The 24220-nt window shown below is 37.3% G+C and overlaps 1 protein-coding gene and 1 long non-coding RNA gene across 2 annotated transcripts in view; both read left to right on the plus strand.

Moving 5' to 3' along the window:
* SLC27A6 (solute carrier family 27 member 6) overlaps window positions 1-729 on the plus strand; it is a 71893-nt gene extending 71164 nt beyond the window's left edge. The window contains exon 10 of the mRNA XM_077911531.1: window positions 545-729. Within this exon, the coding sequence (XP_077767657.1) occupies window positions 545-577 (33 nt within the window). The 3' untranslated portion in view covers window positions 578-729. The remainder of the gene's footprint in view (window positions 1-544) is intronic.
* LOC144322045 (uncharacterized) lies at window positions 682-24220 on the plus strand. The gene is made up of 9 exons (XR_013387606.1): window positions 682-1019; window positions 1677-1808; window positions 2518-2660; window positions 3065-5556; window positions 19202-19435; window positions 19563-19626; window positions 20868-21127; window positions 21397-21581; window positions 23987-24220. It is a non-coding gene; the product is annotated as an uncharacterized LOC144322045 (long non-coding RNA).

A 24220-nucleotide genomic window follows, 5' to 3' on the forward strand; every position in this document is an offset into this window, starting at 1 on the left:
TTTATATTGGTGATTTGGTGTTCTTCACCTTTCCCATTAAAAATCTGTTTTGCCTTTATGTACATATTTTTAATTTATGGGTGCTCTTTACTGCAATAAATCTGAATGAACATGTTTTCTGCTGACTCATAATTATTTAAAATCTTTATAGATGAGCTTATACTGGTGAATGTAGCATACATAACTCACTCCCGTACCCATACCTTTCCTGCCAAATCCATTACAGTAAAAGACAAAATATTATGAAGACAATAATCCACTAAAAGATTGGGGAGGGGTGACAAGAAAGGCTGTCTTCAGTAGATAAAACATTATCAGAAGTTACTGGAAAATAGAAAACACATGGGACCACATTATTAAAGAAACAATGGATGAGGGAAACAAAGCCTCACACTTAAGCCACTGAAAACTACTTTAAAGGCAAAAGAAACTCCAACCACATTGAAAACATATCTAAAGACTAAGATGGGCCCTCTGTGTAACTGGGGTAATTAATTGCAGAAAATTGAGATAATGAGTTTCTCTGCCTTTCCCTTGATTATAGGAAATTTCTATCAGCACACAAAATAACTCATGACATAAAAGAAAGAAATAGAAAATAAGACCCTATGACATTTAAAACTCCTTGAAGACAAAAGATTCTGAGGATTAAAGTTTTAAGGAGCTTGAAACTACAACAAAATGTCTCGAAACTTGGGGAAGGAAGTCGCCCACATGTATTATATATTAAGAACATTTGCCAAAAAAGAAGAAAAGGAGGAAGAAGAAGAAGAAGAAGAAGAAGAAGAAGAAGAAGAAGAAGAAGAAGAAGAGGAAGAAGAGGAAGAAGAGGAAGAAGAGGAAGAAGAGGAAGAAGAGGAAGAAGAGGAAGAAGAGGAAGAAGAGGAAGAGAAGAAGAAGAAGAAGAAGAAGAAGAAGAAGAAGAAGAAGAAGACGACGACGACGACAAAGGGGAGGAGAGTATGAAAAATTGAATTCCTATCAAGATCTAACTAAATTCACTAGGACAAAAGCAGGGGGTGAGGAGGCTTTCTTATTTTAATTTCTAAAAAATGAAGTCCTTAAGAGAATATAAAAAAGAGAGGATCTAGAAGAATGGGTATATGCCTTGAATAGAAAGTCTCTGGTCTTAGAGTCACAGAGAAGCGATGAGGCTATTTCAGAAACAGAATGATTCCAGTGACTCCAACTCTAGCAGGAAATTAGTGAGAAGGACATTGGGCTTCTAGAGGGCTGGGGCTAGAAATAAGGGGCATCTCAGTGGCTAACTATGGATCTTTGACTGGGAGCCAGATAAAACTGACATTTCTGGAGACAGCTACATGGTGGGTACCCCAATGCTCCCCCGCCTCTCCAGTGTCCACAGCACACTCTCAAGGAGGTGGACCCAAATTTGAGGGAAATGGTAGACAGAAGAGAAGCCAAAATTGCCTGAAATTAAGTGCTGCCATCTTGCCCTTCGAAATGGTAATTAGATTAGTTCTGATTCAAACTGAAATTCAATTCCATAGCTTTTAATTCTTGATATGGAAGAAAAATTGCGGTAAAGGATCTCGACAGATACTCAGAGAATTGTCCATTGATTGTGCTTGTTAGGGTCTTCTAGTATGATTCATGAGGCATTTCTCTTAGAATTGGCAGAGATTTTTAGCTCTTTCTACCTGTTTATGTATTAGGGCTGGAATAGATAGAGCAGCCAAGGCTTCCATGTTCATGATGGACAGGAACAAGAGACCCAAACCAGTAATGGGTAGGTCAAAGACAGACTTATGCTGACATCGAGCTGCTGGATTTGGGAGTGGAATTATGTAAGTCATTTGCTATCTTCTTTACTATGGCTTTTCTTTGTGCTATTTCTTGAATGTACTATTATCTATGAGTGAACATCTGAGCCAAAAAAAATGCTATTTTCTGCAGACATAAGTTTTATAAATTGTCAATGACATAATGGAAAATTAAAGCAAATTTTCCATATACTAAGAGCTACAGTATTGAGACTAGATATTATATCCTCATGCAAATGAGCTACAAATATTAAAGATAATATGTGAAAGCTTATGCCAAAAAGGCAATAACATAATGAACAAATCTCTGTCAGGGTAATTTTTAACAGACAAAAAGGCAGTTCTTTCTTAATGTTGCCAAGAAAACCAGTAAGGGAAAAATATGAACCATTTGGTTTATATCAAGGATAGTGGTCAAATCTACTACTGTAAATCCTGTACTAGTCAAATAGTTTGGTGATCGGTAAGCAAGCCAAACTATTATGTTTAAAAAAGAAGTCTATGAATGGTTGATTTTTTTCGATCTGCCTCAAAATACCTGACTTTGCTCTTTAATTACCTTCATACACTATTTAGACCAGAAAGAGAACATAATTTGAAGCTCTTATGATCTGTGTGCTATGAAAACATGAAAAGACATTTAGATCAGACAGGGTTTTATAGTAAATGGGGGAAATTTCCACATATGAGAAGAACAAAGCATTAATACAGATTTCTCATATGTTTCTCTTAGGCTTTAGTCATTCACTCCAGACTAAAAAAAGACTGTGGGCTATAACCCACAGATAACCCCAGTCTTATCAGAGGAAAAAGCATGAAATGTCAATTGAGAACACTCTACAAAACAAGTGATTAGAACTCCTCAAAATGATCAAGGTCAGTAAAAACCTGCAGGTGTCTATGCTTGGATCTATGTTTGGAATCTAAAAGATTGAGCAATTTTAAGAAAATTACTGTTTTTGTGTAGGAGAGACGTCAGACTAACATATTCTATAAACTCTGTAGAACAGTGATAATCGTCTCTCTTAATTGATCGGTATAGTGTCTTTAATTTCCTAAAAATTTTTCTGGTCAAACAGTGGCTTCTCTCTACTGGCCCACCCTGGAGATCTAAGTTTAACACATAACAAAATATTCTTTTAATATGCGATTCCTAGAAATTAAATTCACTGTCACCTTGACATTGCCCTGTCCAGTGTCCAGCTGTTACAACTTCTTATTCAAACTCATGAAGAAAGTAAAACTGAAGTCAGGACTTTCTGTGTTCTGTTCTCTCACAGCCTCAACATTTAATTTGCTATGTCACCTTTGGCAAATCAGCTCGCCAAGCCTTATTTTGCTCACCTGTAAAATTGAACTTATAAGTCTACTTTCCACAAATGTTGTGAGGATGAAACGAACAACAAACGTGAAGGCCCTGGATACATTCAATTAAAAAAAAAATTTTAAAAAAAGGTTGTTGTATCTATCTACTAAATATGCATAATATGGTTAGCGTTTGTTTTGCAAAGAGAGAGATGGCCATTTGCTATCTACAGGATTAGATTGTGCAATACTATTTCTATTGAATAAATGAACAGACACATTTACTTAGAAATACTAGTATTTAAATTTAGAGCTGTATACTAATTCAAAAAATAAATGAATTTATTTATTCATGGAAATGATAAGAGATAAAAGCAATGGAATGGCAATGGAAAAGATAAAAGATAATTCATCCTCCCATGGAGACAGGACTTAGTAGAGGGTTACATTCCAGAAAAGGTGGCTGGCTACCCAAGCCTCACTAATCCAAACGTGACAATAATTACCATAACTAAGCAGTAATATTCCTTCATATTATTCATATTATTCATCAAAAAGCTATCTAGGTGTTAATCAACAAATTAATACAGGAATGAATAGCATACAGTATATTCATTTACCTTTATTTGGCAGAACCCAGGGAGAGGAAGTGTGCTTGATTGGGGAGCTTGCAGGAGCAACATGGGAAGGAAAGAGTTGGACTTAGAAATTCTGAAAAAGGCTACTTGAAACTCCATACTATGGGATAGGTGACTGGCAAGATGCAGTAGAGGTCTCTAATAGAAAAAAAAAAAAGTCTGTAAATGAAGGCCAATGTTTAACTCCCTTAACCTATCTGAAATGGTGATGATAGTGAGGGGGATGATGATGATGGAGAGGAGGAGCAGGATAATTTCCTTCTGTCATTTGTAAGGTTTGTGTAGTTGACTTCAGCTTATTGAGGTAGAATTGGTTGATCTTGATATTCCTTTTAACAGTGGCTTGTTAAGAATGGTGATCAGACTCATATTCTCATTAATGAGGCACCAGGGCAAGTTTTCTGGGGCTTCCTGGGAAAGTCCTTCCTTACTTTTAATGGAGAACAATGGAAACCCAGACTCTGCAGCCAGATGTGAATGAGGAAACAGGTTGCCTTAATTGTTGGTAGCAGCTATATTACAATTACATGGAGATTGAAGTAAGGGGGAAAAAAAACAACACATACAGAAACGTGGAGTTGGCCATTGCAGAGAAATGGAGCAAAATCCCAAATCAGACCACTCAAGCAATTTGTTCTTCATCTGGACTTTTAGTTATGGGAGGCAATAAAATGCCTTTAGTTTGAGTGGGGTTCCTGGTTACCTGTCATTGAAACTATTCTGATGTGCTACCTAGTAGGAAACACATCAGGGACTTTCAGGAAAGCTGCTAAATCAAGTTCAAAGGTAAGTCAAGTACAAAGTCTGACATTAGCAGTAGTAATCGTAAGCCAAAACCAGAGGGGAAAAGGATAATAAAATTAGAAATGACTATTATTATGAAGAAATAATTTATAAGCACAAATTTTATACTACTTACCTTATGTAAAAAAATTATTTTCTTGTTGAAAGAGAGGGAGCACAAGCTGGGAGGAGGGGTGGAGGGAGTGTGAGAGAGAGAATCTTAAGAAGCCTCCATGCCCAGTAGAGCCCAACTCAGGGCTCGATCTCACAACCCTAAGATCATGACCTGAGCTGAAATCAAGACTGGGATGCTTAACTGAATGAGCCACCCAGACACCCCTGTCAAAGATACTTTAAAAGATGGATAAATAACTCTCGTATGCCAAAATAGATTGCATGAGTAAGGATATCTCTACATTGGTTCGCTGCTCTCTGGGTATCAGTGGCTGGCAGCCTATTTCCTGAGTACCAGGATCATGTGGGGTCAACCCGTGGCCCAGGTGACACATGCTCAGGCTGCTAGTTTCATATCGCTCCTCTTATGGAATCATAGCATTTCATTCTCCATAGAACTAAGTGGATTATTTTCTTATGCCAGGAAATTATAATGCACTTATGGGCTAGTGCCTGGATTCTTTCCTTGTTACTGTGTGGAATCAAATTTGCATTGTATTTTGAAAATACAATTGTCTATGAAAGCACAAGCATTACTTTCGTAGCAATACAAAAATATAACTTTAAGAAAAACAGAAACTCAACTCCCTTTCATAATATTTGGCAATATCTGACGTTTAGGATTGAAAGTCTTCAATAAGAAGAGAAGATGATGAGGATGAATTCTCTGTATTTTTTTTCACTTTTTCCTGAAGTTAAAAAAAAATTAAGATTTTCTTTTTTTTTTTAATTATCTCCACACCCAACATGGGACTTGAACCTACAATCCTGAGATCAAGAATCACAAACTCTGCCAACTGAGCCAGCCAAGTGCCTTTCCTAAAGGTTAAAATTTGCAACTACCATGTGACCTGAAGAGGACTTGTAAAAATGTGAGTGAATTCTCTTTCCAGCACATTTCATTCCTCATTGCATTTTAAAAATCTAAAATTTAACTTATATCAGGAAAAATTACACAAGAATTAAAAAGCTGGTTAATTAACTAACCTTTTTCTCCCTCTCACCTGAGTAGGTAAATTCCAATCCTAGTCTGGATTTAACTCTCTGATCCTACGCCCTCTCAAGTATACCTATTTCACTTCAAAACTCCTGTAATTTCAAGAATAATTTAAGTATTTCCCCTCCATATAGTCACTCTGGCATTTGATCTTTTTCTTGTCTTAAAAGTTTGAGGCTAACACTGCACATGTAATCATATCCCGGCTGTCCAAGGAACCAGTCTTTCCCCAGTTCCCTTCCCTCCTCACCACCCTCCCACCCAGCCAGGTCATGGGGCAGCCTTTACCTCAAAATTGGCCTGTTACTACAGCAGACCACAGAGCGAACAAGTCAATACTCAGCTTCCGAGCTTCAGAAGCATAAGCTGCAAAGTCAGAGCCACTGTTTCCTGTACCTGGAGGTAGCGTTCAAGGTTGCCAGACTAGAATTGGGGATGCGTTGCTGGCAGGGGATCCAGAAGGTTTACATATTAAGGTGTGAGTCCCAGGAAATGGGCTCTGTGCCCGGGCTGATGTCTGAGGCCAAATACTGGGAAAGAGAAGAACTGTGGAAACCCTAATTACAGCAGTAGTTGGGGGGATATATTCTGAACCCCAGTTCAAGTAAAGTCCTGGGAGTCAGCACGACCTCAAGGGCCCCTTTATCCAATGTGGTGTGGTGTGGGTTGAACTGTCTGTGGCATGTCTAGGCAAAAGTGGTCTGAGGTAGCCTGAGAGGATTCTTGGGCCTGCATGCTTTGGGAGCCCAGCCAAATATTTTTCCAAGCCTTTTGGAGGGGCAATGTAGTAATGGTAGAGTTGAAACAAAATGCTTCAAAGTTGGGGAGGAGGCTCAAATGCCACGGATGTGCCACTGGCCTGACCTGCAGACTAGATGAGAAATGGGAGGAAGGACAGGTCCAGCCCATACCAGCATCAAGAGAACAAAGGGACCAAGGCCTGGTTTCCCTTCTGGTGCTCCTGCATCAGTAGCCTAATGCACTCGCTAGTCACCACTCATGTTTTTCTGTTTTTTCCCAAGTTTACTTCATTGAAGAAGAGGGATTGATTACTTCTTTGTCATAAAACTTACACAAATAGCATCTGCCCACTTATGCATCAGTTCAGGATTTTAAAAATATGTGTCTGTCCCAAATAGAACAATGAAACAGGGATTTGAGTTTGCAGAAAAGGTTGAGACAATTTAGGGCATCATGTATATAATTACTCGTTTGTAAGATTTTTATAAAACCACCTTTGCTACTCTTGCTGCAGCTTAAAATTGCAATATATTGAACATTTAGCTAAAAATAGTGCTAGAATGTAAATTCTGTAAATGATTATAGTGTCGTTCATACTGAGAGATGTTTCATGAGAAATATGAGCAAAAGTAAAACAGCTTTCAAATGTTGCAGATGGTGATGTTTATTATTCTTTCCTTTTGTAACTGGTTTGTTTCACTAAGCATAATGTCTCAAAGTTCATCCACGCTGTAGAATGTGTCAGAATTCCCCTCGCTTTGTAAATTTTATTTTAATTCCAGTAGAGTTAACCAAAAGTGTTAAAATAGTTTCAGGTGTACAATACAGTGATTCAACAATTCCATACATTACTCAGTGCTCATCAAGGTGTGCTCATGATCCTCTTCAGCAGATGATGTTGAACTGAACATTTTGGAAAGCAGATGGTTTAAAACTTTAAAATGCATGATACAAATGATAATTTTTTAAAAAGCAGTTTTAAATACATTTTTGCTAACAAAACTTCATGAACAGATACAATAATGGAGAGAAAACATTTGTTGTACCAAGACTTTATTGAGTTTCAAGGTTAGGCCTTTTCCTATAACTGTAATGTGAATTTTTTTCCCCCAGGTTTTCTGAACCTAAAATTTTTATTTAAAAAAAATTTTTTTTAAGATTTTATTTATTTATTCATGAGAGACACACAGAGAGAGGCAGAGACACAGGCAGAGGGAGAAGCAGGCTCCCTGCGGGGAGCCTAATGGAGGACTCAATCCCACAACCCCAGGATCACAACCTGAGCCAAAGGCAGATACTCAACTGCTAAGCCACCTAGGTGGCTCAGGACACCTAGGTGTCCCTGAACCTAAAATTTTTAAAAATGAGGATATAGTAACAGTACAAAGTGGAGAATATCTGCATTATCCAGAACAGTCCCTGGCCCATAGATGGCCCATAGAAACCACCTTTATTTGATGAATGATTACTCTCTCCTTCTCTAAATATCACCCTACTGTTAATTCAGTTTAAAGTCATGTTATCTTGACAATCCATGCTGAACATGGAGTAAACTAAAACACTTTAGTATTGAAAAATTTTTCAGTGAAATCATGTCTCTCTCACTGCATTTCATGGCTATCTACACTTGAGCACAGGAATTTTTGATTGATTACATCATGTCCTTTTAAGATAAATTAATTTGTTCCTTTTTCTATTTTTTTTTTCAGTTGGTCTCAAAATACAGATCCTTTTGACCATGTTTCCCATCATGCACAAGTTTTTAAGAATTAGAAGCAATATTATTCATTTGTGTGTATATCTAAGTTAAGAAATTTTTTTTTTACAATTCATGGAGCGGCTATTGGAGTCCTACCAACATCCTACTAGTCTTACCTTCCTTACTAGTAGTAAGCTTAAAATGCTTAATTGTAATCCACAGTTACTTCATTGGACTGCTGTTGAAAATAATGATAATCAACCAAGAGCTAGGGTATATTAGAGGGGTGGTAATAAAACATATGCTCTGGTAGACAGAACAGTGTCTTCCACACACATACCCTAGGATCCATGTTTTAACTCCCAGAACCTGTGAATGTATTTCCTTAAATACTAAAGGGACTTTGCAGAAATCATGAAATTAAAGACACTGAAATGGGAAGAGCATCTTAGATGACTCGGGTGAGCCCAGTGTCATCCCAGAGGCCCTACAAAAGGAAAGAGAAAAGCAGGAACCTTGGAATGAAGGACGGAGATATGACGATGAAGACAGATTTGAGGAAGCTAGGCTCCTGGCTTTGAGGATAGAGGCAGGTGTCACTGGCCAAAGAATGCAAGTGGCCTCTTGAAGTGACAAAGGCAAGAAAACAGATTCTCTCCCAGAGCCTCCAGAAGGAATGCAATGTCCCTGACACTCTGATTTTAGAACTTCTAACCTCTAGAGCTGTAAGATAAAAGTTTGTATTGTTTTAAAGCTGCAACATTTGTGATAATTTTTTACAATGGCTAATATAAGTACAATTCTAGGACAAAAGAATGTTGAGGTAAAGACATAGGCTGTGTCGCATCAATGCGGGCCTAGCTCCTTCTGGCCCCGAAATCCTCCCGGAAGTGGCCTTTCATATCCTAGGAATTTGAGACAACTCGTTCACCAGAAGGGGATCAATCTGAAACCCAGGAGGTTTAGAGCAGGAGGTTCTGAATGAGACGATAGGTCTCTCAGGAGGTATTGAACTGTTCCCCCAACAAATTGTATGGATTTCCTCCGGGAAAATATTCAGAGCTTTCCTCAGTTTCTCGAAGTACCTAAAAAACTTTAAGAAGCATTACAGTGGTTTAAATTTGCCTAATTTTATTAAGTAATTTGCAAAATTGCCCATTGTCTTTAAGATTGCAATCATATGAAAATATGAAAGAAATTGGTGACTACAGATGAGTGATTCCCAGCCTGATCAGGCGTCCATGTTGAGCACACTCTACAAACGGGGGCTCTGGCTCCTACTCCGCTGGCTCCTATAGGCTTTGTGTTGGTAACCAGTGGACTTTTGGGGTTGTGGGCAGGCCTTTCACTTTGGTAGCTGCTTAGCTTAATATGTTCTCAGTTTATTCTTTTTCTTTTTTTTTTTTGAAAAAATTTTTTTATTGGTGTTCAATTTACCAACATACAGGATAACCCCCAGTGCCCGTCACCCAATCACTCCCACCCCCTGCCCTCCTCCCCTTCTACCACCCCTAGTTCGTTTCCCAGAGTTAGCAGTCTTTACGTTCTGTCTCCCTTTCTGATATTTCCCACACATTTCTTCTCCCTTCCCTTATATTCCCTTTCACTATTATTTATATTCCCCACATGAATGAGAACATATAATGTTTGTCCTTCTCCGACTGACTTACTTCACTCAGCATAATACCCTCCAGTTCCATCCACGTTGAAGCAAATGGTGGGTATTTGTCATTTCTAATAGCTGAGTAATATTCCATTGTATACATAAACCACATCTTCTTTATCCATTCATCTTTCGATGGACACCGAGGTTCCTTCCACAGTTTGCCTATTGTGGCCATTGCTGCTAGAAACATCGGGGTGCAGGTGTCCCGGCGTTTCATTGCATCTGTATCTTTGGAGTAAATCCCCAACAGTGCAATTGCTGGGTCGTAGGGCAGGTCTATTTTTTACTCTTTGAGAAACCTCCACACAGTTTTCCAGAGTGGCTGCACCAGTTCACATTCCCACCAACAGTGTAAGAGGGTTCCCTTTTCTCCACATCCTCTCCAACATTTGTGGTTTCCTGCCTTGTTAATTTGCCCCATTCTCACTGGTGTGAGGTGGTATCTCATTGTGGTTTTGATTTGTATTTCCCTGATGGCAAGTGATGCAGAGCATTTTCTCATGTGCATGTTGGCCATGTCTATGTCTTCCTCGGTGAGATTTCTCTTCATGTCTTTTGCCCATTTCATGATTGGATTGTTTGTTTCTTTGCTGCTGAGTTTAATAAATTCTTTATAGATCTTGGAAACTAGCCCTTTATCTGATAGGTCATTTGCAAATATCTTCTCCCATTCTGTAGGTTGTCTTTGAGTTTTGTTGACTGTATCCTTTGCTGTGCAAAAGCTTCTTATCTTGATGAAGTCCCAATAGTTCATTTTTGCTTTTGTTTCTTTTGCCTTCGTGGATGTATCTTGCAAGAAGTTACTGTGGCCAAGTTCAAAAAGGGTGTTGCCTGTGTTCTCCTCTAGGATTTTGATGGAATCTTGTCTCACATTTAGATCTTTCATCCATTTTGAGTTTATCTTTGTGTATGGTGAAAGAGAGTGGTCTAGTTTCATTCTTCTGCATGTGTATGTCCAATTTTCCCAGCACCATTTATTGAAGAGACTGTCTTTCTTCCAATGGATAGTCTTTCCTCCTTTATCGAATATTAGTTGACCATAAAGTTCAGGGTCCACTTCTGGATTCTCTATTCTGTTCCATTGATCTATGTGTCTGTTTTTGTGCCAGTACCACACTGTCTTGATGACCACAGCTTTGTAGTACAACCTGAAATCTGGCATTGTGATGCCCCCAGATATAGTTTTCTTTTGTAAAATTCCTCTGGCTATTCGGGGTCTTTTCTGATTCCACACAAATCTTAAAATAATTTGTTCTAACTCTCTGAAGAAAGTCCATGGTATTTTGATAGGGATTGCATTAAACGTGTATATTGCCCTGGGTAACATTGACATTTTCACAATATTAATTCTGCCAATCCATGAGCATGGAATATTTTTCCATCTCTTTGTGTCTTCCTCAATTTCTTTCAGAAGTGTTCTATAGTTCTGAGGGTATAGATCCTTTACATCTTTGGTTAGGTTTATTCCTAAGTATCTTATGCTTTTGGGTGCAATTGTAAATGGGATTGACTCCTTAATTTCTCTTTCTTCAGTCTCATTGTTAGTGTATAGAAATGCCACTGATTTCTGGGCATTGATTTTGTATCCTGCCACGCTACCGAATTGCTGTATGAGTTCTAGCAATCTTGGGGTGGAGACTTTTGGGTTTTCTATGTAGAGTATCATGTCATCAGCAAAGAGGGAGAGTTTGACTTCTTCTTTGCCAATTTGAATGCCTTCTCAGTTTATTCTCACATGAGCCCCTGAGTGTTGGAAAGAGCCTCTTGAGGCACCTGAATAGTCAGGAGTGATCTGGGATTTTGGTGCAGGCCTGCACTGTCACTGAATCTGGATAGCACTATGGTGGGGGAAGAATGATTCAAGGTTTCTTACATACCACACAAGGGAGAGGGTATTTTGAGCTGCTACCTACCGTTAGGCAGTGCGTCTCAGGTGTGGCTTAGGACCAGCAGCATTTGTATCACCTAGGGACATGTTAGAAACACAATCGCCCAGCTCTGCTCCAGTCTCCCTCTCAACGCCAAACATACTGAAACTCTGGGTTAGGGCCCAGCAACCTGTGTTTTAACAAGCCTTCTAGGCATGTTTAATGCCAAAACTGGAAAATCCTATGCTGAAGTATAAACTCCCTTATCTGCCTATAGAGTGTTTTACATTGATTTTATTTTCAAGAAACAATATTCAATTATATGTTAGTTTTCCAGGATGGGGAGAGAAAAGAGGAAAAGGAAGTCAAATTAACAGAAAGGGGATATTACTTTGATTTTTTTCCCCTTTTCTCTCCTTAAAAGGTATAGTAACACAATCTTTTACTTAACACTTGTGGCCACAAATAACTTTTTAGGTAGCTGGTCGTTGACCTAAAAAGCATCAGAATTCAGTGAAAACACTTCCAGAGGTTTATGAGTCTCTTGGGCACTTTTCCTGTGATTAGATCTTTATCATCAGGTCAGTAGGTCAGCTTTATCTAATCTCCTGCAGTTTGAACAGCTAAACTTATAAAAACAAGCATATCAAGGTCAAATTAAATTAAAGCAAAATATGTAGGCTGGGAGTGGCTTAGGGCAAACATCAATGGACGCAGAAATCTAATTAAAAAATTTCTTACCCCTCCTAACTTGACATATGCACTTAACTTCTGCATGACCTTTCTTAGTTTTAATGTTCAACCAGGTGTGCCTAAATCTAGATTCACCACATGACAAATGTTAAATAGGAAACGATGCTGTGACAACAGATGTAAACCAGGCAAACAGGGATGTATGAGCTGCATCTAGATCCCAGAGGCCAATAAAAATAGATTACCAGGTGCAATGAATTGTAGTGAATGCTTCAAAAACTCTTTCCTCAGCTCTTATTTTCCATCATATTTTTAGGCACATCCTCCCCTTTGACTTCTTCCATCTAAAAATCACCCCATTCTGATCACTGGCATTTTCTTTGGCTGATGGACTGGATGCCCTTGAAGTCTAAAGGCAGCCTTACTGCTGGGAACAGAGCCTAATTTATGGAACGTCAGCAATCCCCTTCCATCCCATAATTGTCATTCAAGCTCAGTTTTGAATGCAAGATTTTTAATTAAAATCCTCTTATTGGATTTGTTCACAATATCATTTATCTTACTTAGAATCTGTATTATGTGGATGACTATTACAAATTGTCTTATTTCTCTTAATTATATCCTTTGTATGAAAAATCAACTGTGTTTCCAGAGTTGAGCTTAATCAATATATCTTGCATAGTTAAAGGTCTGATCATGCATCATCTACACAGCTCAGCCTCTCCAAACACATTCACATCTACATCTTCATTAAGCCACTTCTGTCTACCCTCAGTTGTTCAAAATATCCTTCTGTTTTATGACCAACAACTTAACACTACTTTCCATCCTCTATTTCTCATTTGTTATCTTCTCCATCACTTGTGTACTTTTTTTCTCCTGCATTTATCATACTGTGCCCTGGATCTTTCTGATCACTCAGTTTACTCCTGCTGGAGGAAAAAAACAAAAAACAAAAAACAAAAAGGCCCTCCCCTCAACCTTGCCTCCCTTTATAGCCACCATTCCATCTCACTAGAGCTAAGGTTCTTGCAAGTCTGCTAGGCCCTTGTTATTTCTACTTCCTTATTTCCACTGCATCTTTACTCACTGAAATCTTTTTTTTTTTTTTAAGATTTATTTTAGCTAGAGACAGAAAGCGAGAATGCACAGCTATGCCCACAGGCAAATGAGCATGAGCGATTTAGCAAGGAGAAGCAGAGATAGAGGAAGAGACACTCAAGCAGACTCTCTGCTGAGCTTTGGGGTGGTGGTGGTGGTGATGTAGGACTGGATCTCAGACCTTGAGATGTTGACCTGAGTCTAAACCAAGATTCGGACTCTTCGCTAACTGATCCACCCAGACGTGGAGATATATATATATATATATATATATATATATATATATATATATATATATTTCATATACCTGAAATCTATTTTTGAATCTGTTATGATGTCAAAATTGCTCTCTAAATGTCCTTAATGATCAATATATGTTAAATTCAATGACTTCTCACTATTTTCCGTTTAGACTTACAAGCTTCATTTGACATATTTGGGTGCTTATTTCTTTTTGAAACTCTTGAATCTCTTGACTTCTAGGATATTATTTTCTCTGGATTCTCTCCCATTTCATCTCAAAGTCCTTTGCCCTTCTTTTTAATACAGTTTCTTAAATTTGATGGCTCTTAGAATTTCAACCTACTGTATCTTTGATCACAGTAAAGTGTACCATTATCCATTCACCCAATGAGCCAGGACAGAAACTTTAGTCTGATTAGATGCAAAATTTAGTCCTTTGCTTCTCCCATGATAAGATTATAAAATACATCTCTTAGATATATACCTGTGCTGGTTACTCTTCCCTCACACCCTTCTTAACCTTGGTAATTCATGCTCACTATTCAACAGTCATCAGTGACTTTGTTTTTACCAAGAAATCTTCTTTACTACATGAGCAATTTCTGAATAGAACTACATAAACAAAGCTTGAAGTATTTAAGTAACTTAGTCTGTCTCTGGCCAACTGAGTGCACATTTCCCATTCACAATATGAAAAGCAACTGAATTGAGTTATTTAAGACTGACTCGCATTTAGGTTCTGGTAGCTGTCTCTTAGAGCCTGTTAACTGGTCATACCATCTGGCATTGTTTTCATTATCAAGCATAAGCAAGCATAAAGCTATGAAAATGAGATAGAAGAAATACTCACATGAACCCCCAATTCTACATTATTGGCATAGTAGATGAACTACCAGTTCTTCTAAAGCAACTCCAGAGAGATCCTAGTATAGGATCCAGAGCCATAGTAGATCCTAGAAAAAATGGAATTTGTCTTCTGCACATATTCATTGCCCTTTATTTCTGTCCTTCTTTTTAGTTCCTGGTGCCCCTGTCTTTCTAGTGTCTTCTAGATTATAAACACTTATAAGACCACTTGCTCCATATCTCTAATATTTTTTAAGATTTTATTTATTTATTCATGATAGACATAGAGAGAGAGAGAGAGAGAGAGGCAGAGACACAGGCAGTGGGAGAAGCAGGCTCCATGCCGGGAGCCTGATGCAGGACTCAATCTCGGGACTCCAGGATTGTGCCCTGGACCAAAGGCAGGCGCCAAACTGCTATAATATCTCTAATATTATATATATTGTTACTGTGTTTTTCCTCAGAATTAGCTAAACTGAAGAAAGTTGATGTTAAATATGCTTGCATTAAACTTAAGCCCATTTGAATCTTGATGGAATTGGGTACTAGGGCAAAGCAGCCAGTAAATCTGTTAAACCCTTGACCTATAAATATGAAATATAATATTTATGATTAAATTCAGAGATTCCCTTTTAATGAGATTTTATGCTGTTTATATTAACACTCTAATTTTTCAAAAGGTTGAGAAATGAAGAGCCCTGGGGTACCTGGATGGCTCAGTCAGTTAAGTGTCTACCTTTGGCTCAGGTCATGATCTCAGGGTCCTCAGATGAAGCCCCATATCTGGCTCCCTGCTCAGGGGGGAGTCTGCTTCTCCCTCTCCTTCTCCCCCGCCCCCTCCCGCTTGTGCTCTACTGCTCATTCTCTCCTTCTTTCTCTCAAATAAATAAAATCTTTTTTAAAAAAGCTGACTTACCTGCAGAAACAGTAAAAAGGAATAATGACAGTCACCCAAAATAAACAACAACAACAAAAACAAACAAAAAGAAATGAAGAATAATGCCTGGGTGGATCAGTCAAGCATCTGGCTTCTGCTCAGGTTATGATCTCAGCGTCCTGGGATCCAACCCCACATAGGGCTTCCTGCTAAGCAGGGAGTCTGCTTCTCCCTCTCCATGTTTGTGCTTTCTCACTCGTTTTCTCTCTCTCTCTCTCTCTCTCTAATAGGAAAATAAAATTAAACAATGAAGAGATGTTTGAACTACATTAGAAAGCTGAAATGAGTGTAAAAAATCATAATAAGATTGGAATTATCTTTACCAATAGTGGCAAACTAGGTAATTAAGAACACTTTTCCCACTGAGAAAGGGGAAAACCTGCATCAAATACATTGCAAAACAACTCTCGCTTGAAGTGATCGGGATCCTAACAAGGTAGAAAACACCACTGGATGAGAAGACAGAAATTCAGATAATTGAATCTTGACAGAAATGCAGAGAACTGCACAATCCCTTTGGGGCTGCTTTGGCCCAGGGGTCTTCTGTTAACCCAAGTGGTGGCAGGGAAGCTCATCCCCTCTATTGAACAAATTTGGGGGATATGAGACAAAAGCACTCCAGAAGCCACCAATGGCAGAAACTCTTCTAAACCTATGAGTTTTAGGGCTCAGAAGATGACACTGTAGGAGTCAGAGTAGACTGGGAATGAGTTCGTTCCTGCAGAGAATGTACAATAGTGTGAAGGCATCTGAGAAGTTCTGAAAGAGTCCACTTATAACAGCACTTAATATTTTTCCATGCAGTGTAAACTGGCATTTGAATTTGAATTTGTGACTAATATCCAGAGTGTGAGTTAAAACCTATAATATTTCTATTTCCTTTTCATACAGTTTGCTTCCTTGTTAATCCTTTTTCTACCTTTGTGACGTCTTTTACCATTTTCTCACATATGTGCCTCTCACTTAAATTTGATCTTGATCTCTATTAGTCTGCTGGAATCTATGAGTTGAAGTCTTTAATCAGTTTCAGGAAATTTTTAGTTTTTATCACTTCAAAGATGCCTTCTGTCTCATTCTTTGTTTCTCTTTGTTCCTTCTGGGACTTAAGTGAAATGTGTGTTAGGCCTTCTAGAAAAATACAACTTAATAAAACTGATAAAAAAAGGAGGTCATAAATCTGAATATTCTTCTAACTCTTAAGTAAATAAAATCTGTAATTAAAGATTTATTATACTGGGGCACCTAGGTGGCTCAGTGATTGAGTGCCTGCCCTTGGCTCAGGTCATGATCCCGGGGTTCTGGGATCGAGTCCCACATCGGGATCCCTGCAGGGAGCCTGCTTCTCCCTCTGCCTATGTCTCTGCCTCTCTCTCTGTGTCTCTCAAGAATAAATAAATAAAATCTTAAAAAAATAATAAAATAAAAAATAGACTTATTATACATCTAAAATAGTTAAGATATTATAATGATATCACAAAGAGAGAAATAAAACAGGGAAGAGAACAGGGAACCCAGAAATAGGCCAGTGTGCATATAGACATTTGCCTTGAGAAAAGTAGCCCTGTAGAATGGTGGGGAAATGACAAGGTTTTCAAAATATCATGTTGTGAAAATTGGATCTCCATGTGGAAAAGTAATGAAACTTACCACCCTGCCACAAACAAAAATCAATTACAAATCAATTGCAAATGTAAATGTAAAAGTAAAACCATGTTGTTTTTAGAAGATAAGAGAATATGAACTCGTGATATGTAAAAATATAAGCAGAACCAAACATGAAGTATGAAGACTAAAACCTCTAATTCAATAAAATTAAGACCTATGTTTCTCTAAGTCGATTGTTAAGAAGATAAAAATTTAAGCCACAAATGAGAAACATACATACACAGAGCACTCAGTTTTTATTGAAAATAATATGTAATATTATGTAAATGGCTAGAATAGCAAATATCTATAACCCTATATTAGAGGATAAACTTATTTTTGCATATCACTGTCTATATGCTTGAATATTTTTATATTATAATCATGGTGTACATGTAGTTTTGGATTATTTTATTGAAACATAAATGTTTGATTTCCTACATTCCTTATTTTTAAAGTATGGATATAGAGTATTATTTATATATAATAAAAGTTGGAACTAACTTATGTCAATATTTTAAAGAGAACAAAGTTTTATTGGCAGAAACAAATATGGCATAAGTGCATGACACATGGAAAATACCCAATAAATTAGTCTTCATTACTTAATGTATTTTATGGTTTCTGTTATAAAATTGAATAGATTAATATGAATCAAGTATTAGAAAAGCTTTCATATTTAAGACTTTGTGGTAGCCTTTAGTGAAATTAAAATTTCTGAGTTAAAGACTTAATGTTTAAATTCAATTTAGTGCATCTTATTTAGCAAGTAGAAAAGTCCATAGTAATAAAATAACATGAACACTAAAAATTATAGTTATAATATAGGAAAAATATTTTTAACTGTGAGGTGGACATTTCATTTATTAGAAATTCCAGAAATGCATAAACATAGAGAAGTTAAATATATCCAATGTTGGAAACTTTTAAGTGGCAGAGTATGGATAGAATCTAGTTTTCCTGAATATAATATTACATTGTATCTAATAACTTTGATGTTTTAAAATGTTAATGAAGATTAACTATAGTAGTATTTCATGAGAGTTTCAGCCAAGAATCAAATAATAGGTTGAATGGTATGGATTTTAACTTCTCTATATCTATGTATCCTTTGTTATATAAAGATACTTACATGACAAAATTTACACTTTTAATTTATATTACATTTTATATATTTGTATACATGGCTTCTGCATGTGCACACATACAGAAATATGTAAATGATAAGGCACCTTTCTACTTTAAGTTATTCTTTCAAATTTTCTATTTATTGATTTGTCTTCCACATAATCTTAGCAATAACAGCCTACATAGCAAAATAAATGTTTTCACTACAAAAGAGGTGATTTCATTTTATGTTTAAGTTTTTATTTATTCATTTAAATAATCTCTGCACCCAATATGGGGTTCAAACTCAACGACCCGGAGATCAAAAGTTGCCTGCTCTTCCAACTGAGCCAGCCAGGTGCCCTGTGGCATGATTTTAATAATAAATAGTTACCAATAACCACTTAGTTAGGTTGTGCTAGGTTTGGTAATTGTGTTTGGTTCTGCTTTCTGAATGCAAGAATATATGAGCAATTTTCCCTTACTATTTTAAATAACTTTTAATAATTAAAATCTTGATGAATGCCAACATTAATGCAGATAGGAATCACCAAATGATATAGTTAAGATGCACCCTCTGATACTGTAAGGTTCATGATTCAAGATTATGCCTTTCCAGCAGCCTCCCACAGGACATCCATGCTGCTAGTGCTCAGGTCATGCTTTGACACAAAGGCTGAGCCTCCTCTACTGCCTTCTGTTTACAAGTTCCCCAGGCTTAGTTTTTTTCTTCAATTGCTTCTTCGCTTTGGTGTTTGGCATTCTGTGCTTCTCCCCAGGTTATTATCTCAGGACATTATCCCTCTTGAAGTATCTTCTACATATAGAAAACTCCCCCCGAGGCCCCCCCAAAATACCCCAATACATTCTCATTTCAAATTTATTTTTCAACCAATTGTCCTGTCAGTTACTGAAAACATCTGTAATATGAAAGTTTTCCATCCTTATTAAAAATATCTTTTTTTCTTTTTATAGATCTATCTTCTGAAGGGAAGGACTCAGTTGAGACCAAACAGACCAGATGCCAGAAGCACGGATATTAGACTCCAGTCTAAATGAGCTCGGGGGCTGCAGACTCCACAGGCAGGAAGAAAGTGATGCGGAAATAGAAGAGAAATGCGTTTGCTCATGGAGTCCTGGAGTTTAAATTTAGCTACCCCAACAGGGGATTTGATTTTGCACTTCTAGAAACTGACAGACAAGCCTGAGGTAAAAGTAAACTCTGTCCTATCCTGGTACCTCCCTATCTTTGTACATGCCACACAAAGTTTTATTTTATCGTATTAATTCGGCAAAGTACTGAGAAGGGGGAGCTCCTTGTGTCTGTCTTTTCCAGATATCACCCTAAACCCAGCTTTGAATGAAAGAAATGCCAGACAGCCTCCTGATCCTGTTTGTTGGTAAGACTCACAGAAACCACCCTAAACTAGCAGTTTGCAGCAGTTCTTCATTATTTGAACTGGACTTTGCTTCCAGCCTTAGCATGATCCCCTATTTGTGTTATGCCCACGTAGGAGGCATGTATGCGTGTCTGTGTGTTGGAAGGTGTTTATTTGTCTTTTTCATTGATAGTTTTCCATTTTGAGAGTAGCTGCATCCAAACTTGATGTAGGTACAGAAGAATATAATGCAGAGGTCCAAGATGTTGATCTTTTTTGAAAATTTTCAATTCAATTTAATTAACCTATAGTGTGTTATTAGTTTCAGAGGTAGGATTAGTGATTTATCAGCTGCATATAACACCCAGTGTTCGTAACATCACATGCCCTCCTTAGTACCCATCATCCAGTTACCCCATCTCATCCCCCTTCCCTCCAGCAACCCTGTTTGTTTCCCAGAGTTAAGAATCTCTTATGGTTTGCCTCCCTCTCTGATTTTGTATTGTTTTATTTTTCCCTCCCTTCCCCTATGATCCTCTGTTATGTTTCTTAAATTCCACAAATGAGTGAAATCATATGGTATTTGTCTTTCTCTGATTGACTTATTTCGCCTAGCATAATAGCCTCTAGTTCCATCCAAGTCATTGCAAATGGCAAGATTTCATTCTCTTTGATGAGTAATATTTGATTTTATATATATATATACATCACATCTTTATCCATTCATCTGTCAATGGACAGTTGGGCTCTTTCCATAGTTTGGCTCTTGTGGACATTGCTGATATAAATATTGGGGTACAGGAGCCCCTTTGAATCCCTATGTTTGTATCTTTTGAGTGAATCCCTAGTAGTACAATTGCTGGATAAGATAGTCCTCTTTTTAACTTTTTGAGGACCCTCCATACTATCTTTAGAGTAGCTCCACCAGCTTGCATTCCCACCAACAGTGTACAAAGGCTCCCCTTCCAAGATGTGGAGCTTAATACCACCATAACAGCACTCTAACAGGTCTAAAAGGTTAACTTGCTTCGAGTAACACACTCTTACTTGCTGACCTAAGTCCCTTGATCTGTAGCAGACAGGCCACGAGCCTCAAAGAGTGAAGAACTAAAACTTTCCCAGGCCACAGAGGCCAGCATGTCTGTTGGAAGCCACCTCAGCTTTTTGATTAGCCTAGCAATTTTTTTTTTTTTTTTAGCAAAATGTTTTTCTTTGTTCAGGTCATGCAAATGATTTCACTGACCCTCTTTGTGTATCTGTAGACCTTGCTGTCCCTTGCAGAAAGAACAGAGGACTCCTGCACATCATGAAACAAGAACTGGACCTGCTTGCACAACAACCCCCTGGGCACTGAGATAAGATTTGTAGCTGACACCAATGAATCTGCACATAATCAAGAAACGTTGCAGACCACTGCACTCCTTTTACTGATTAACTACCATAAACTCTTTTCAAAAACCCCTGGACCAGGCAGAAACCTCCACGTTGGCTAGGGGACAAGAGTCCACCTTCTCTCCAGGTGGTGAGCCTTCTGAATAAAGCTCACATTCCTTTCCAACCAAAACTTTTTCTTGAGTATTGGCCTTTTGAGTGACAAGCAGCCAAAATTGGGGTTTGGTAATACCATGAATGAGTGGGGTTTGGGGGTAGTTTTTCTTGGAGTAGGGGTAGATGTGTTCTCTTTTGGGGACTAGAGACTGAACCAATTGAGTCAACATTTGATAACCAGAATTGTGGTCTGTGGTAGTCACTATGCTGTTTACCAAATGTTTCCTGTTCCTTTACTTCCAGGCTAGCATGGAAGATATTTCAGTTCCTGTTGAAGTTATAGGTGGCCATGGGATCTACTGTGGACAATCAAGTGTGATTAGAAATGGCATATGTCAATTTTGAGAGGAAAGTCTGATGATCACAGAAGATTCTATCTCTTAAGGACTATTAGGCAGAGCCCTCTCTGACCCACAGTGAACATGAACGTAAGCAAGAAAAAAATTTTCTTGGGTTAAACCATCATTATGAGGGACAATTTTTACTAAATAATAATATAGCACCTCTTCTGTCTAATGTAGACTTTAGCTTGCTCAGTATCTGTCCTGCTACTCCTTTCTGATTCTTTCTTTCTTTTTCCCTCATCTCTCTCCTACTTCCTTCAGCTTTAGTCCTTTTTTCAGTCTGTATTCCTTAAATTGTGATGGACAGTAAGTCTTTTTCAGAGTCCCTCAGGAGATAACACAAAAGTAGCCACCAATGTCTATTCTTAGGATCAACTCTGGTCAATGCCATACTACTCAAATAGAATTCATACTGACAATATAAATTATCTCTAGATGATCTGGAAATGATTCACATTAGCTAATGACTGGCCTTCTAAGTACTGGCCATATGTTTTTGTTGTAAATACTATTAGCTGATGGGTTGTAGCCATTATCTAAATTAGCAGATAGTTAAGCTTGGACGAGCAGTATGAAAATCCTTGACAGTTGGCAGCATGTTTAGACTCTGTTGTCTTTAGCTGCAGGGAAGGTGAACTGCAAGTTCAGTGGCTTGTCTTTCTTTGATCTGTGTGGAATATACATTTGTCCCCAGAAATCCCTTCAGTGAACCACATATATTATTCATGATAAAAACAACTTGAAAATAAATATAATTTCCCACCAGAGTCAAGAAATGCTAGCTTGATTTTTAAGTTTGTGAAGCAATGTATCAAACAAAAAAATAGGCAATGACATTTGAGGTACTTGTATTGTAAAATATTTTGTTTTGAGAATATATATACAGAGAGGGAATGTATGGATAAGTAAAAGATTATTGCAAATAGCAAAGAAACTAAAGTTATAAGTTGAAATCTAAATGCCTAAGAAATATATAAAAAGTGTGTAGCCTCAAAAATAATCAGTGAAAGGAGAAGCCACAAAGACATATGATTAAATACTGTCATATTGGAAAAAAAAATCTGAAAGAATGGGAAAAAAAGGCATGGAAAGTTGAACCTATTATATTCATAATAGAATATAAAATAGATAAGAACCAATTTGGCAATATTTAATAAACCTTAGTATGATTGCACCCTTTGACCTATAAATATCACTTCTGGTTGTAGGCATGAGGGAATCTATCACACATTCACAGGGAGCTTATAAAAGAATGTTCATTGCAATATTTCTTAGGGATAGCACAAAAGTAGAAATTTAAATTATTCTTCTATGGTGAATGAATGAATGGATTGTATTATCTTCATTCAAAGAAAGACTATGGGACTTTAAATGAACTAGATCTATAGACTAAATGTGGAAATATATCAGATACATAAAGTTAGATGAAAAAATAAATGGATGGATACCGTTCATATAATTTTTAAAATTCCAAATTACCATGCATGGCCAGAGTCAAATAATTAATTGGGAAGGACATACACCAACTCAAGAAAAAATTTTCTCTCGGATGGAAAGAGGCACATTGGGAGGAATTGTAAAAGGGATTTCAAATACATCTAACTCATTTTATTACTTTAAAGAAGTTTTAACATAAGAAACAGCAAAAACAAGAAAAAACAGTAAAAGTCACTAAAAATTTTTTTAAAAGTCAAAACAAAACAATAAAAAAATATAGGTAACATTGGTTAAAGTGTTGCTGCATTTTATATTTTTTACATAGCTAAGAGTATTTTAACCTAATGAAATTCATTTTCCTTAAAAATGTCTCTTGCTTTAAAATTTTTATATATGTGTGTTGTATTGTATGTACATTGTAGAATTTGCATCACTTTGAAATAACTGTAGTCTGTTGTATTGAATGTAAGCACCATGATTAACTTACTGATACATTTAGATTATTTTGGTTCCACAGGAATAACCACCATGGATATGTTTGTATATAAAACTTTAAAATAGCAATTATAGTAATAGTAGCCATTTATTAAATGATTACTGTGTAACAAGTACTTGAGCAAGAGCTTTGAATGCAATATCCCATTTAATCTTCAACAAATCCCCTTGAGAAAGAATAATACAAGCTATAAAATAAGTTTTAAATTCCACAAGGGCCCCAGCTTATGAGGGCCAGAACAAGCATTCAAACTTGAATCCACCTCTCCATCACTGACACTCGTATATGGCCTGTATTGGGGCTATATTCCCACTACACTGGGCTTTTGTTATTGTATTCAGGCTTGCTTCTTTGGAAAGCTTGATGAGGCAGAGACTGTTCTTCAACAAAAATCAATTCCTTTTGTTTCTGAGCTTGTAGGCTAGACTGTGTTCTTAGTGTTTTGTGCAGCTGACTGATGGGTTTTCACCATTGGATATGAGGTGAAATGATGTCTGTCAGTTTTGCATTAAAACTTGAAGTGAACGTATCTTCCCTATCCTCTCTCTTCTCTTAGATCTGCAGAGGATAAAGACAGAGGGGATAGCAATGCCTTAGAAGAGAGGAGCTTGGTCTCTGAATCACTATATTGAAGAAAGTCACTCAGGGCTATTGCGTGAGTGAGAAATTCACCTCTATTGTCTTTAAACCAATTTACATGCTTGAATCTTTCAGTTATAGCATCTCAACCTGTACTGACTTACACAATAAAATTCATAGATCAAAGATAATGAATATTTTCAAGGTTCTC

Source organism: Canis aureus, chromosome 10 (genome assembly GCF_053574225.1).
Source record: "Canis aureus isolate CA01 chromosome 10, VMU_Caureus_v.1.0, whole genome shotgun sequence".
Lineage (NCBI taxonomy): Eukaryota > Metazoa > Chordata > Mammalia > Carnivora > Canidae > Canis > Canis aureus.